Raw genomic sequence first — 17,907 nt, 5'->3', positions numbered from 1 at the left:
AACAAAGATGCTTATTAGATTTACCCACAATATGTTAAATGGCGATCATTTATTAAGAAACAAAAATAACTAATTACATTAGTTATATTAAATGCCCCTGAACTTCTTGGCAACGAGCACCAATTTTCTGTGGCGCCAACTGATGTGGATTCTGTCCTGCTATCCTAATAACTAATACATCATTTCGGAAGTTTTTTTTCATAAAGCAAGAAATAGCCCTTTTAATGAGATCAATACTAAGATATCAGAAAAAAACACAAAGTAACAAAGTCAAAAAAAGGATTTTATAGAGGGCGCCATGCATGAACAGAGGATTTCAGTTGGGCCTTTCATAAACTGCTAACAAAGAAAGTGCCAGGTGCACCGTTTTTTTATTCTTGATAAACCATAACAATAATAATACATGTTAAGTAGCTAGAAAGATTTTAAAAGCAAGAGTAATAAATCGTAAGGAAGTAAAGAATGAGGGTATATTAACAGTTGCATCAGTGTAAAAAACAGAATCTATTATTTATTCACAACTACAAAAAGCAAAAAAAAAACTTTTATACATTGCAGGTGTATTTCAATGATTTATTATAGCTAATCTTATTCATTATTTCAATCAAAAACTGAAATGATAAATAAAGCAGTATACAAAATTCATAGGAGTGGCTGTGTTATGTTAATATAAACATATTACGAATAAAAAATGAAAGTACCAAGTATTAGATACAACTTATTGGTGCTGCAAGTACATCGTTCAATTTAAATTGTAAATATTTGTTACTTTACAATCCAGATACTAATGCTTCTAGAGCATTCGTCTCATTGCCGTTATGCAATAGTAAGGCCTGTTTTATTTTATCATCTGTGAAACCCATATCATGAAATTTCCGTTGCAATTGGAGATACTCTTCAGCCTAACATTAAATAAAGAGATCACAAAAATATTATTAATAATTTTTTATCCTTTACTGTAACAAACAAGAAAATTTATAATGCTGCTCCTGAGGTTCTTATTAGTTTGATATTTTACATTTACCTCTTTTTCGTTTCCATTGAATACTTCAAGTGCATCTTCAATGTCATTCAAACTGTAGTCTCCCTCCGATAATCTCTGTACAGCACAAAGATGTTCAACAACCTATAAAGTAATTGGATTACTAACCAGAGAAAACAGTACAAATAAATGAGAGGATAGTAGATACCATCTTAATGAATAGGTACTACCCCATTCTACTGTGGTAGCGAGGTTGCATGGGTATATGACCATTACTTCTGCCCCAAACAACACATGATATTTGGAATACTGTAATTTAAAAAAAGAATATGTACATATAGTCAAGTGGGAAAATAAAAAAGAAAACATTAATTTTGGATTTTCTCATGTTATATTCGAAATTTTGTACTGTTTTTTTACTCCCCTGACATTCGGATAAAAAAAATTGTGGAACAATAAAAAAGAATGTTTTTAAGAGCAACTTAACTAAATTAAAAAGTAAAACAAATTAAAAATGGAAGTACAGGTGAAAAACACAAGTAGTATATTTTGGCTTCACGATTTGGGTTCATTCGAGTGAAAAAAACCTGCTGAAGTAAAAAAAAAAATTATTTCTGATTTGGTTAGGGATGCACATTACAGAATTTCGAATCCATGAGATTCGAATCCTTTTGTATTCGAATCTAATTAAGGGATTCAGTTTTCTGTTTAACGTCGTCACACATCTTCTCATAAACTTTTTGCAACTTGAAAATTTAAAAAAAAAAATTCGCAACGTCTTTTCATAGCCTGCTTCACGACGCAATATGTTTCACGACGCAAAAATTACCCAATAGTACAATTTTTGATCACTTTTCAGCTCATGATCCAACAAGGCTACTATAAAAGATTCTATAATCTGACTTATGTGGGTAATATTATTTTTCCTATAAATATAAAAAGATTCGAAATTCTAGATTTGAAATAAAGTATTCTAGGATATCCTAGAGTATCTAATTATTCTGTATTGTGCATCCCTAGATTTGGTATAATGAATGCTTCTTCTTCAAGAATATATAAAAAAAATTGTAAAACATAGACTTTATTATGTTTTAATTTTTCGATTGAACGTAGGTACATACCAGATTATGCTGACTTAGCATATTTTCAAACCAAGTGTTAAACACAAAAAACGGTTTTTTGTTATAAAAAAATGGTACAGTAGGTACTAGGGAGGCATAATGAACTTTTTAATATAAAAAAAAGTGCTAAAAAGAAAAAAAGTGCTGAGTCAGCATATTATGTAGCTATGTTCAATCGAAAACTAAAACATAATAAAGTCTATGTTTTACAATTTTTTATATTGTTTTGAAGAAGAAGCATCCATTATACCAAATCAGAAATAAAATTTGAATTTTCTTTAGTATTTTAGAAAGTAGAAACGATCAAAGTTGAATGAAATTTTTTCTCATGGGAAATCTCATGCATTGTGCAACCGCCAATTTTATTTTTACTCCAGCGGTCGAATTTGCGGTTTTCAAACTCATTTTTTTCAAAAGCTGTTTTGTATTTTAAAACTTTGATGGTAGCTTTAGATCACATTTGAGCATATCTATCAATACACAAATTTTGATTTTTCGTTGGTATGCCCCTTTAACTTCTTAAAGCATCACCAATGTCCAGACAACTATTTTATTATTAACGTTTTTCTCAATTTCTATTTTCATTGTTATACTCGAGTGATTTTGTGTTCTTATATAGGCTGTGTTTATGTACCAGAGTGACATTCTAATATTACATGCATTGAATTATGAAGACTTTTTATTGGGTGTGACCTTGAATGACCTCTAGTCAGTTTTCAAAACCAATATGTTGCATTACCTATATAATGCACAAGAAGTAACCAGAGCATTACACATGATTTAACTAAATGACAAAGGCTTTTGAAAATCTAAATGAAATCTGACTTGGAGAAAAAAATAAAACAAGTAAAAAAAGATATGAAAAAAATTAAAATAAAATATATAAGCGGCAAGCTACTTCAATATACAACTAACTACATGCATAATAAGTTAAGCATAATAAGACCTAAACATAAACACACATTACTACCGCTTTTATGTTAAGTCCAAACTTCTGCATTCCTTGCAATACATTATATTCATTAAACCCCATAGAAACAACATGAAGAGCGAAATTGTTTTCTTGCTTAGTTAATCCATCTCGAAATCCAGGTGTTTCCTGATCAAAATAATAAACCAAAGGCATAAACACATCAAATTAGAAATGCAGTTAGCCTATTAACATGTTAAACACGTAATAATGTTAAACAAGTAATAAAAGCCTCGGGTTTAAACATCACAAATCTTTAAATGTTGAATCTGTAAGAAAAGTTAATCACAGAACATAGTTCTGATATACCCTTTTTGCATGGTCATTTTTATGCACGTAAGTACTCGCATATTTACTCGCAAAAACAAAGTTAACACGCATAACGTCATAAGCGTGTCATCTGCTGTAGGAGGTTGGTTGTTACTCGCATTATGCGAGTAAAGAAAAGTAAAGTTTTACTTTTAAGAGCCTAATCTTTTTCGGGTATTAATTTTATAGGTTTTCGTTGGTAATAGCACCATAAAGTATTAAAACCTATTTTATAAACTAGATTTAACAATATTGCGCCAAAATAAGCTAACTCAATGTTGATACGCTCATAAACCAATGACCATGCAAAATAACGCGGTTAGCGAGTTCTCATATGATGAGTTAATGCGGATCGTTATTCGCATTAACTTTTTACCATGCAAAAAGGGTAATAGTGTGTGTTAGTAATTAGTATTACTAACAAGTTATAAATATTTTAAAAGCCCAATTATATGATAAGATATATGAAAACAAATAAACAAAGTAACAGATGTGCTTAATTTGTACTAATATTAAATACCGTTTTTTCTTTTTCATTGGGAAGAGATTTGGGTAATTTGGGTAAGCTGGTTAAGGCTTTGTTAATAGTTTTCTCAAATCTCTCTCTTTCTTTGGCAGTTGTAACCGGTTCAGTGTCTTCAAGCAAATATTTCCTTCTTGGGGTAGGACGTGGCGGGACTGATGGTCTATTTATGGCTGTGCAAGGTAAATTTACATAATCATTTTCATGTGCAGTGTTAATAGTAGCTTCATCAGAATGAGTGGATGTCCTCGTTGAACTAACGGTACAATCTGCAGTGAAATTTGAGTGGTTCGAGGTCGGGGTTGTCGTATTAGACATGCTAACCATGGTACACCCGCTCGAAGATTGCTTGCCAAAGTTTATCGAATTGGTGGAACTGTGATGTTTTTGTTGATCAACAACAGATTCTTCGGTGTCCTTTATATCACTAGTCAAAAGATCAGTAAATTCATCGAGAATATCATGATTTGGTTGTTTCGCATGATCGTTCAATTTCGATGTTGCATATGATGTCTCTATAATTTAAAATCATTACATGTATATTTTGTAAGTTTTGAAAACCTTTTTGCCTTCAGCTTAGTTTTTTTTAAAAACTTTTTATTAGAATAGATAGTATGAATTTGCTAAAGTTATAAAAGGTTAAGATTGCCAAAGGTCGAGTTTTAAAGTCAAGATCAGAACAAATACCTATGACGTGGATGCCATTGGGAAAACAGCCTATAAGAATACGCTTCCCCCAAAAAGTGCCAATCTTGAGCAAAATCTTGCAGAACACAAGATTTCTGGTCAAACATTGGTTTTTAAGTACGCACAAGTTGACCAGTTGCAGTAATGTTAAAATTCATTTCAAAATTTTAGAAAAAATTATCTATAACTTTTAGCCTGGATTCTATTATATATATTAAAGAATAATATTTCAGGATAATTCTCTTTTTATTATGAAGTTGAAATAAAACATTTATTTTTCGCTCTTGTGCAAAATATTATACAGGGTACGAATTAGTAGAAAAAAAAAAACAGATCACCAAGACTTAATAACATAATTTCCATTATTTTGACTTTTATACGTGGTAGGCAAAACAGCAATAACCTTTTTTTTCCATATTGGTCTACACAGGAATCTCACATAAACCACTTGCCATTACCATTTACACCAGGGGTCGGCAGCCTATTACATTACACAGGTCAAAATATATTTGTCGTGCGGGCCTCACCTGGAAACGGCGTTGAGTTATGGCGTTTTTCATAACAATTTATTAACAAAACGAGAATAAGAACGAATTTGTTAAAACGGTAATGGTTGGTTAGTTATTCAAGACTATCGAAAGCTTTTTTATGTCTGGTTTTAAAGAAATAAAACAAGATGAAGTATTCTGTCCAATGCTAATCAGTGAGTTATGTTCGCATTTTGTTTTAAATAACTTTTTAGAATAATTGCTCACACATATAGGTTGTAGGTGGTTCAGAAAATGCAGGCTTTTATAGCATATTCTCATATGTTTCCAGCGTAGGTGACATTCTTCAGATAAAAATCACCCAAGAAAACTCCATGCATGTAAAACTTTTTTTCAAGTTGGGATTTTAAAATACGTAATTTAGTTTCGAAGCTAAAAATTTATTTATTTATAACATTAACTAATTAATCACATCCAAAAAGCAAGCTTTAAAAGCCACTCCGGATCATAAGGTTTGAAGCACTTCCCACATACTTGTAGCTTTCGCACACACTTCTTGGTAAATAATGCAATGCATTTTAAACATTCTACTATTCGTTACTTTTCATGTGCTTTTCAAGCAGTGAAATAACACCTTTGTTTCCACCAACCATAGCTGGTGTACCTCCAGTCATCATAGATACCAACTTTGACAAGTCTAAGTTTAAATCTGTCAAACAAAAAAATGCATCGAAAATATTTGGTCCAGTTGTAGTGCCCTTCAGTGGCACCAATGCGCAAATTCTTACAAGATATTGGAGATAGAATTAATGCCTCTGACAAATATGGCAAACTAGATTTTTCGTCAGTAATGGGTTTCATGTGCCTGGCAAACAAGGAGTTGACTGAATAAATTGCAAGTGTGCTTTTTTTACCCGAATACCTAAACATCGAACTTTGTTGTACCAGGTTCGTTTACGTTTGTCTATTTTGTCAATTCTAGACTGCCCCTTTACAACACTGTATTTCTGGTGCTTTGCTTCGTACTCGTAGTTCGTTTTAAATTAATTTTTTTGTTGACAGCCACAGTATCCAAGAAAATTAAAATAACTTAAATTGGACTAAGTGTCGCAAGCTAGTTCGGCTGTCCCGAGCATTGCTTGCAAAAAAGACCCAATTGCAGCTCTGGTCTAAGAACACACATGCTGGCAATTAAGGATGTTTCGAGATAAGCCATTTTCGACTGAACAGGAACGTAGTATCGTATGCTTTTCTTCTTGATGGCGTCAAGCGCTTTTCATTGAAACTGGGCGCTCTGAAACTCGAATTTTTACAACTTCAGCACATCCCTACCGGCATGATAGCAGTGTCAAGCATCGAACGCGATACCGTTTCCTTACAATGCAAGCGCCTAAAAAAGAGCCACGATACCCGACTACCAGGTGACATAGACTGCCCATTGCTAGACTGCCCATTGCTATGTAACATAGAGTCACGTTTTCATTACAGGCAACATAGCAGTCAGCGGAGAAAAAAGATCGGTTAATTTTATTAAATTATCGTAATAATCTGGGGTGAATCTAATTATCTACATTGGTGTAGAGTTTTGCAATTGCGTGGGAGTGCGGCAAACCTGCAAAGACAATTTAATTCGGAAGTATCTTAACGCAATAGTTGGACCTCTACGCGACAGGAACACTTATCGCAATGTAACATTGTTTACTTTGGAAGTGTAATATCACTCGATATTTTAGTAGTCTTGACTTTATTTACTTCGTCGGCTGCGTAACAAATCGTATAATGTTAACGTAAGTTACCTATTCGTGCAGTTCTGACAGAACAAACAGCTTTATTTTATATTAAATCCCGCATTTATACAGCCAAGAGACATTCGCAATTGTGACATAACACAACTAACTTTTTCGCAATAATAGGAATTGTGACGAATGCGCATTATGTGAGAAATATAAACCAGTATTCGACATGTGTATGTTCGGGAATTACTTGCAAACCAGGCATTCTTAAACCGCCACTAAATTCCTAGTAATTTCAAAAGAGGAAGTTGGTTGCTTCCTTTGGGGGCGAAGTGCAACAGAATTTTTTTCCAGTGAGCTGCACAAATTAGCTGCAGCTCTTCTCTAATTTTCTAAACGCGGGCCAGTATATTCTTCTTCGACAACCACCCAACAAATGTATGAAATAATAAAGCATCGTGGTTGGACGATAGGTATACGACAAAGCCTGGCAAACAATCTCATATTGACAGAACTGGTTTTGACAAAGTTAACTAATTTTATTATGATAAGTAGGTGTTCCTTTCATTGCATTTGGTAATGTCATGGTGGCCAGGGCTTTTCTTTAGATCACGCAGTGAATTTCAATTGCGCCGAGGCTCTTTTATTTTATTTTTACTGTGAATTCACTGCGACTCTCCATTATGGCTGGTGCACCATCAGTGCAGATGCCCATAAGTTTCACCCAACTTAGACAATGATAGTCAAAATAAGTGGCAACAAGATTAAAAACATCTTCGGCCGTCGTAGTCGTTTTCCAGAGGTTTGAAAAACAGAGCATTTCCTTCTCTATTGATGAAGATCCAACAAAGCGAACATAGACCAACAACTCGGACAATTGTGCAACATCAGTTGTCTCATCGCACTGAATAGCAAAAAAGGTAATGTACGTATTTTCTCAAGTACCTGATCTTCAATTCTTGCGAGCTTATCGATTCTTGTTTTAATGGTAAAATCAGATAGAGAAATTTTTGCAAGCTTCTTGCTGTGTGCCTCTCCCAACACAAGATTGGATGCTTTTGTCATACATGGCTTTATCAACGTTTCGCCAATGGTGTGAGGTTTTTTTCTTTTGAGCAATCAGGAGAACACTTTTAAAAGCTGCTTCTACTAATTCAGCCGACGAATAATTTCGAAGCATTCACTGCTAGCAATCTTCATCTTCTTTAAAGATCGCTTCTGGCTATCAAAAAGGCCAAAGGTTTATCTTGATGATGAGCTTGGTGTTTCGTTTGAAAGTGCCACAGCAAAAGACATGGCCTCAAAGCATCGTTACTTGAAAATTTAAAACATAGTACGCTTTGCGGTACAATTTGTTCATTTACTATTGATCATTTAAAGGGGTATTCAAGATAGCTCTGGCCATACTACCTCTCTTTTCCCACTCATAACCATCAACAAAATAACTTATTTAAGAAAACATAACCAAAGTACAAAAAATCCAAATATATATGCGCTTTGTGGAATAAACTAGACTTTTTGTGGCAGCAAGCTGGAACAATTATTTTCCGATTGGTATACGAGAGATAAAAAATACTGACTTTTACATTTGTGCAAAGAACCAGCAGCTAAGCAGGGTAATATTATTACATAATAATTTTTCGAATATGACGCAATATTTGCCATACTTCATAATAGTTTTTACACACCGTTATGATTTACATGATAACACAGAGATTCCCAAATAACTCGGACATAACAAACTTCGGACATAACAAACTGCTTTATATTATCATAAATTCGCCATTTATCTGAGACAATGACAATAGTGACGAACATAACTAGCTATGTCGGAATACATTTACGTTATTTGAGGGGCTCAAAACTATCTTGTTTGGTGGATTAGGCTATTCATGATAGGCGTCAATTTTTTAATAATCTTCCGACTCTTCGTCAAATTTGGGGTGCACCAATTTTTGCTGAACAACATTGAGTATGACGTCATACGGTATTGGGATTCGAGCGGCGCATTTGTATTTCTATCGGTCATGAAATAGCAACATAAACTTGGCGGTGAGTTTTTCTCAGTTGCGTGTAAAATAAATGAATTTTGCCCTTAAGCAGGTGGTAATAAACAACCTAAATATATCCCATGTAGTGCTGCTTTATATTTACTATGTTTTCTTTAGCCAAGCAGCATGTTTATTTCGAAATAGTGGGGATTCACATGTGGATTCATTGCATTATAATAGCGATTATTTGACCTGGCACTTGATTACGACATAATAGCAATTCACACATTGATTATTTGCATCATAATAGCAACTCACATGTCATTATTTAGGCATGTAGGAGCTTAAAAACAAATTAAATTTCTGCTATCAATAAAAACTTTGTACGCTCTGGCTACTACAGTTATATTTTATCAGATGCATCAGTTTGACGTTTTTGAAACTGTACGTGTCAGGAGATTTCATTAGCTAGATAGCGGGACGAAGTGTGCCGCTGGTATCTTGTGCAATACTCTTTCAATGCAGTTTGTTAGTATTAAAAATGGGATTTTCACATGTAAGAAATGAGGAAGACCAATAGTATAGCAATAATATGCAAATTGGTGGCAAATATTCTCCAGTTAAGCAGTTTACACAAATTCAGACTGGGGTGCAAAAGGTCGTTATTGCACCTTTGCTTTGTAATTTGGGGTGCAGTCCATGCACGCCTAAATCGACGCCTATGCTTTTCATTATATGAATTTTTGGTTTTAATACCGAAATTGCAAAGGTTAAAAAATTAGGCTTACCATTGTCACCTAATGTAATATTTTGCAGCACATCTTCAAGTTCTTTGCGATCATCAATCGTTTGCAACTCAGCATTGGAAAATGGATCAGGATTCTCGGTTTCAAAGTCTTGTACATCAACATCAGATTTCACTGATTGCAACTGTTTGGGTGTGTCTGGAACAATTAGTTCAACAGTTTATAAATACACTATTTTAAAAAAGGATAAATAGTGAAATATATTTCTTCCTAATTATAACTTGTACAGACCTAAAAACCTGACTCTTCTAAATGGTTAACCGAAATAATTGTTTTTAATGACAACATTTTAGTAATAAGCTTGATAAAACATTTAACAATACTGGATACTAAACAGTAAACACGCTACCTCCATTGATTGGTTTTGCGGGTTCTGGTGTTAAAATAAGACTTCCAATCATGTCATTGTAGAATAGATTATTTGGCGATACGTTAACTTTTCTTTTTGATTCGATTAGCATAGATGGGAGCTTGCTTTCAGCTTCAGTTTTTTGCTTCTGCATCTGCAAAAACTCTTTGTGTTTTTCTGCTAATTGTTGTTTGTGTTTTTCCCTTTCAGCATTCTTTCTTTCTTTTTCATGTAAGTGTCTTTTTTTATCATCATGTTCTTTAGCTTGAATATTTCTTATAAGGATTTTTTCATTGGAGAAGTCATACTTTAATGCAAAAAATAGCTGTGTTATATATTTGTAGTCGTGGTCTTTTCAACATAATAGCCTAGTAAACTTAAATTGCTTGGAATCAAAAAATTTTTTTGATCAATTGTTACATCACATTTTGCACATTTCTATTGCATAGCTTAACTATTAAAATGGCATTTAATAAAGTAACAATGCAATAGTAGACATTAAACACTTAGTAAGTGAAGAAAGCATTGTCACTTTATTCTCGTAAAAACAAATAAAGCACCAAGTCAGCGTAATGAGAGAGCGTAATAAGCAAGCACTCCTACAGTCCTACCGACTTTCGAATTCACAGATTACTTCGTAAAATGTTGAATTAGACTTACATTTAAAATGGGAATACAAAGGTTTGAGGAGCCTTTTTAACAAGTATTTACAGTAGTAAAAAACGCATATATTGATATGCGCCTATGAATGCAATAATATACATTTGTGGTGTTACGTTGTTATGATCAGATAGATAGATTTATAGGCGAATCTAGGAACATTCTGACCGTTTACAAGAAAATGTTTACCTAATAGTTGCAAAGCATCTTCTTAATATCAAAAAATAAATCAACCCAAAAGTTAAATCAACCCAAAAGTTATAATTTACCGCTTCCATTATCCCGCGGTAGCAACATTAATCTATGTTAATTACCCACAAACAATCACTAATTTGACATTCGCTGTTTTTTGTTTAGCTGTACGCAACAACGGACATTGGTGGGTCCAAACGAGTGCACAAGCACCTTTTAAAATAAACAATAGAAACTCTAACTCGCATGCTTAAAATCTCTCTCGTGTGGGTTTATTTGAAGGACAGGCGCACTTAAAATATTGTAGTTACAATCAGTAATTTAAGGGAACAGCTGCCATTAATTGAAAATAATTCGCAATGCGCAGCAGGGTTGCATTGACAAAGTGTAATGAATTTCCATTAAAATCCAAAAAATGTACTAAGTTGGGATGCACATTACAGAATTTCGAAACTTGCCCCCCCCCTTTTTGTTAAATTATCACACTGGTGTTCAATTAATTTCTGCCATAATCCACCCAGCCAAACCTGACATATTGGACATGCTTTAAACCACGCCCCTTGGTTGACTGTATCTGTATTATTGCGTAAAACACTTTATTGCGATCAACGCAAGAGTGAAATCAAATAACTGTTCAGTTTACGTTGTAGTTTAACCTTATATTTACCATGTTTTTCTTAGCCAGGTAGACTGTTTGTTACGAAATAGTAGGGATTTATTGCATCATAACAGCGATAGTTTTGCCTGGCAATTAATTACGACATAATAGCAATTCACACGGCGATTATTTGCGTCATAATAGGGATTGACACCTCATCACTTAGCATGTGTAAGAGGTTTAAAAACAGGCTTAAATGTTTGCTTTTTTAATTTAACTTTTACCTGCGTTGTGTTTTAGCCTTTTGAACACCACTGTAATAAGACATATAACACTTTATTTTATAGTTTTCCGCGCCCCCTTCCAAGTGTTTCACGCCACCTTAGGGGGCCCCCCAGTTTAAGAACCACTGCACTATATTAACAAATTTTTGAAATTAAATAATTTAAAAAAAATATATTTTTGTGTTTGTGGGACTTTCGAGAATAAACGTTTCCCAACGTTTTTTCATAGCATGTTATACGTTTCATGACGCAAAAACTACCCAATAGTACAGTTTTTGATCATTTTACAGCTCATGATCCAACAAGGCCACTATGAAAGAGTCTATAAACTGACTTATGTGGGTAAAATTATTTTTTCCTATAAATATAAAAAGATTCAAAATTCTAGATTGAAATAGAGTAATCTAGGATATCCTAGAATATCTAATTATTCTGTAATGTGCATCCTTATACTAAGTAAATGCGGACAAATTCGCTGATTATGCGATTCGTTACATGCTAGAGAGCAGATTTACAACAAACAAAAAACAATTAAAGAGAAAACTACGCTGACTAGTCTAGGATGGTATTCAGGCGCGGTTACTATTAGTTACCGCGGTTTTTAAGTGGCTGACTAAGTTTCTGTGCATTATTAAATTTAAGTCAGTCGACTAAGGCAGCGACTAGTTTAGTCGGCAGCCAGGAATGCCAACCCTGGTTATCTTTTAGTAGCTTTATTTTTTCATTTTATAATATTTCAACTTATGCTGCATAAGGCTCGGCGCTTGGCCAAGTTTTCAGACGAGTTAAGTGCCAGGTGTCTAAAAAGGAGACTCACGGGCACAAGCTTGTGAGTTCGGTACGCCTTTCTTTGATGACGCCATAGGTACTCGGGCTCGATGCTCGTATTGGGCTTTTTTAAAACTTGGCGCTCAGGGCTTAGCCAACTGGAGCTTTTACGACTTCAGCACATCCCTAACTTAGGTTAAGACTGTTGATGCACATGTCATTTTATAGTCTTATCTATTAGTTAAATCAAGTCTTATGCACCGGTTATTTCCATTGAATTTAGAAGATATTTTTTTTACTAGGAAAAAGTTGATTTCTGAGAAAATATAATATATATATAGTAAAGTGGGTTAATAAAAAACAATGGGCTACTTGGGGTAAGAAAGGACAACCTCATTAGCCTGCTAAGAAATCATTTTTATTGCAAACAGCTTTTGTGGGTAAAAATGACATTTTTTTGGCTTATTTTTTATCTTAACTGTCAATCTAGGTGTTGATTATTTTTTTGGTAAAACATAAATTACTAAATCAAACAAAATATTGACAAAAAAACTTTTTATGGGGTTTGCTAAACTTTTTTTTTGTGAGAAGGTCTTTCGTGATAAATTGATTATGAATGCAGGTATTTGCTACATATTTAAGTACCTTGCTGATTGTACATTTTAATTTTAAATTTAACAAACATTTCATACTTTTTTCTCTTGTCTTATTATACCCCAAATTCGTCTTATGGGAAGGGGTAAAAAGAAACAACTGTGTTTTTTTCTGTTTTTGTTTTTTTTCTACCCCAACCAATATTAACTTTGCGATAAAATTAATTTTAAAGTTATGTATGTAAATTATTTTAGTTTATTCAATAATTTAATTGATTTAAAGGTAATCAAGTATAAAAAACAGATGTTTTACAGCTTTGCCAACATTTTCTGATGATGTAATTTATGTTTTAAGTTAAGGCTGTTTAGTTACAGGTCATTTTTTATGATTAGGTTGCTAAATTTAGCTTAGATAAAGTTAAGATGTAATTAAGATTTACAAAAACCTTATAATTTATTTAAATCAAGTGTAATGCTCTGGTTACTTCTTGTGCTTTATATAGGTCATGAAGCGTATGGGCTTTGTTTTTAGACTAATAAATGTTATTTGTGGGTAAGCTCATGTTTAAAAGGAAGTGGTGAAGTAAAAATGATAAATTATAAAAGAAAAGAAAAGCTTCGGAACAAGGCTGTTAAAAGTATATAGGAGATATTTTGCTTTTGTGGAAAAAAGAGGAAAAGTTGAGGTTTCTGAAAAAATATAGACTGCACAATAGCTAAGTTGTATGACTAATACTTGTATTATCACCCTGTACTTCCATAATTAATTTTTTATTTCTTTAGATTAAATTAAGTTGGTTTTGAAACCATTGTTTTTTTATTGCCCCGCACAGCGGTGTAAAGAGAGGCCGGATTTTTTATAAACTGCCGGCAAACAAACGGCCGGCGTGGGAATCCGGAACTTATTCACTTCGCCGGCTGCGTAACATTTTGTTTCTTGTTAACGTATGCGTAAGTTACCTATTCGTGCAGTTCTGACGTAACAAACAGCTTTATATTATCAAAAATCTGACATTTATGCTGAGACAATGGCAATTGTGACGTAACATTACTAGCTATGTCATAATGCACTTGCGGTATTTTGCGCCATAATAGGGATTGTGACTAATGTAATACGTAACAATACGAACAAAATTTCAACTCGTGTTACGGAATATAAAACACAGACAATCTTAAAGCACTATTAAATTCCCGGTAATTATTATTACAAAGAAAATTCGTTGCAGGTAGAAACGTGTGAGTTTTTTTAACTGTAGTTGGTAATCGCCGATCAGTCTTATAGTTTTATTAAAGTAGCAACCCTAGTAGAGTATTCCTTGCTTAAACTAGCGTCTGTTATTACTTTCAATGTTGACCAGACAAAGTTTGTCACGAGTAGTATAAATGACATTATGCCGTATTTATTGGAAAAGCTCAGTAGCAAAACTTTAATTTTACGGCTAAATGTTTAGTCCTGTGAGACTTACTTGTGTGTTACAAGTGAAAATCGTCGCGGCAATCAGACTTTGATCGGGAAAAGACGAAACATGATTGACGCGTTTTTAATTAAATTCTTACGCTACGAAGGACTGCGGGAGAAATGGTTGGCTTATATTCAAAAGCCTTCTACATGGTGAAAGCGGCACACGAACGCGGGACTAGATAGAGAGGCAAAATTTGACGTCAGAACACACGCGCTGGGAAAACTGCCGGAAAAATATAAATGCAAACCGGTATTGGCCGGATTTTTATTTTTTACATGCCTAGCCCGCAAATGTTTTTTTTCCCAAATCCTGGGGAATAAAAAAAAACAGCACAAAACTTCAAATAAAATTTTTAGTAATTATAGAAATCCTACAACCTTTTTTGGACATCAAGGTATGATAAATACTGTTTTTTTAGTCCATTACTTTGGGAAAAATCGAAAGTTTATATTTTCTATTTTTATTACCCCACTTGACTATATTTGTTTTTTTTATTATTTGTATTATCACACTACACTTCCATTGTTAATTTGTTTGTTTTTTTAATTAAGTTGAAATTTCTTGTTGGGGGTTTTATTTTTCCGTCATGCTCTAACCTTTAGATTAATCTTCTTTAATACCAATCAGAACTTAACATGTTTAATAAAATGTTGTTTAGTTAATTTACATTGTATTGTCTGTAGGGTGTAAGGGTCACGCGTTTATCTAAAACATTATTTCTTTCTTTTTTTTAATATGCGTGCTTTACTGGCTGTTGTTTTACCATTACTAACTGTCATTACGCTTTTGTAAACTCTCTCGTTTCTGGTTATCATGACGGAATGGATGAAATAAATTTCATTTATTTAACCAGACAGTCTGCACACTACAATTGTAAAGCTATAATTGGGTAAATACAAAACTTACCTCAAACTCACTCAACAGAACATCTGCATCTTTTAAATCAAAATTCTGAGGAAGTGAAACACTTTTCACACTATAAAACTCTGACAATTTGAACTCTACCCCATCAAGCCACAGGTTTACAGAGGATGCAGAAGAATGATGGCCGAAAGCCATTCAATACATTTAACAACACACTATTAAGACAGCACGAAGGTAAGCCTAGAGTACAAAACTTATAAATACCTTCTACTCAGGCCACTAACATATATTTTGCGTACTGTACGGTACGCACTTAAGTTTATTCTCCTAAAGGATCCGCACTGTGCATTAATTAGGGAAAGTCTCAACTGGCTCATACCACAGGAGCATAACGTAAAATAAATTAGTTTAGCACTTTATAGACTCCTTAAGATAACTTGGGAAAATTTGTAGATAGGGATGCGGATGCCCAAATGTGACCTAAAGGTGCCATCAAAGTTTCCCAAAATAATACAGCTTCTAAACAAAATCGGGTGCTCGTAAAGAATCCTCACCCCACCTTATTTGCTCACTACTTACCCCTAAGCCCTAACTACTAACCCCCTAACCATCAATCCCAAACCACCAACCTCTAACACTTTTTACCACCCTATTCTGTCATGTACGGAAGGATTCTTCACTAATGCCACCATATCTATGATGCCACGGATGGTATTGAAAGTAACTGTTAAACTGTTAAAGGTGGGAAACACAGAAATGAAAAAGAATAGAACGCGCATCTCTAATGTCGGCAAAGAAGGGTACAGTCTATAACACCCCCCTCGCGCGGCGTAGGCCAAATCAGGAATTTTCATTTTGAGAGAATCCCCTTTTTTCGTGTAAAAACCTTTTTCCTTCGTTTCAATTTGATCGTTCGGGAGATTACCATCTCTCGTCTGCGACGTAGAAGTAATGTTTTTGTTCGCTACCAGGGGGGTAGGCGCAGTGTAACATGTTATGATTGTATTCGGTACCGAAGGGGGGTAGGTAGTGTAGAAATGTAATGAATTTACTTGGTACCGGAGGGGGGTAGGTAGTGTAGAAATGTAATGATTTTACTCGGTACCGGAGGGGGGTAGGTAGTGTAGAAATGTAATGATTGTACTCGGTACCGGAGGGGGGTAGGTAGTGTGGAAATGTAATGATTGTACTCGGTACCGGAGGGGGGTAGGTAGTGTAGAAATGTAATGATTTTACTCGGTACCGGAGGGGGGTAGGTAGTGTAGAAATGTAATGATTTTACTCGGTACCGGAGGGGGTAGGTAGTGTAGAAATGTAATGATTTTACTCGGTACCGGAGGGGGTAGGTAGTGTAGAAAAGTAATGATTGTACTCGGTACCGGAGGGGGTAGGTAGTGTAGAAATGTAATGATTGTACTCGGTACCGGAGGGGGGTAGGTAGTGTGGAAATGTAATGATTGTACTCGGTACCGGAGGGGGGTAGGTAGTGTAGAAATGTAATGATTTTACTCGGTACTGGAGGGGGGTAGGTAGTGTAGAAATGTAATGATTTTACTCGGTACTGGAGGGGGGTAGGTAGTGTAGAAATGTAATGATTTTACTCGGTACCGGAGGGGGGTAGGTAGTGTAGAAATGTAATGATTGTACTCGGTACCGGAGGGGGGTAGGTAGTGTGGAAATGTAATGATTGTACTCGGTACCGGAGGGGGGTAGGTAGTGTAGAAATGTAATGATTTTACTCGGTACCGGAGGGGGGTAGGTAGTGTAGAAATGTAATGATTTTACTCGGTACCGGAGGGGGGTAGGTAGTGTAGAAATGTAATGATTGTACTCGGTACCGGAGGGGGGTAGGTAGTGTGGAAATGTAATGATTGTACTCGGTACCGGAGGGGGGTAGGTAGTGTAGAAATGTAATGATTTTACTCGGTACCGGAGGGGGGTAGGTAGTGTAGAAATGTAATGATTTTACTCGGTACCGGAGGGGGTAGGTAGTGTAGAAATGTAATGATTTTACTCGGTACTGGAGGGGGGTAGGTAGTGTAGAAATGTAATGATTTTACTCAGTACCGGAGGGGGGTAGGTAGTGTAGAAATTTAATGATTTTACTCGGTACCGGAGGGGGGTAGGTAGTGTAGAAATGTAATGATTTTACTCGGTATACGAGGGGGGTAGGTAATGTAAAAATGTAATGATTTTACTCGGTACTGTAGGGGGGTAGGTAGTGTAGAAATGTAATGATTTTACTCGGTACCGGAGGGGGGGGGTAGGTAGTGTAGAAATGTAATGATTTTACTCGGTACTGTAGGGGGGTAGGTAGTGTAGAAATGTAATGATTTTACTCGGTACCGGAGGGGGGTAGGTAGTGTAGAAATGTAATGATTTTACTCGGTACCGGAGGGGGGTAGGTCGTGTAGAAATGTAATGATTGTACTCGGTACCGGAGGGGGGTAGGTAATGTAGAAATGTAATGCTTTTACTCGGTACCGGAGGGGGGTAGGTAATGTAAAAATTAGTTATGATGTAACT

General features: G+C 34.8%; 1 protein-coding gene across 1 annotated transcript; it reads right to left on the bottom strand.

Annotated features, from left to right (window-relative positions):
- Positions 1-354: 354 nt before the first annotated feature.
- LOC149728133 (uncharacterized) lies at positions 355-16,048 on the bottom strand. Its single transcript, XM_089889027.1, has 7 exons — positions 15,424-16,048; positions 9,960-10,266; positions 9,593-9,748; positions 3,903-4,420; positions 3,074-3,202; positions 1,025-1,126; positions 355-902 (listed from the first exon to the last, which is right to left on the bottom strand). The coding sequence occupies exons 1-7, from the start codon at positions 15,574-15,576 to the stop codon at positions 771-773; spliced, it is 1,497 nt and encodes a 498-aa protein (XP_089745153.1). The 5' UTR covers positions 15,577-16,048; the 3' UTR covers positions 355-770.
- Positions 16,049-17,907: the final 1,859 nt, after the last annotated feature.

This window comes from Ciona robusta, chromosome 11 (genome assembly GCF_009617815.1).
Source record: "Ciona robusta chromosome 11, ASM961781v2".
Classification (NCBI taxonomy): Eukaryota; Metazoa; Chordata; class Ascidiacea; order Phlebobranchia; family Cionidae; genus Ciona; species Ciona robusta.
The sequence above is the reverse complement of the archived record's forward strand: the minus strand, read 5'-3'. Positions and strand labels throughout refer to the sequence as shown.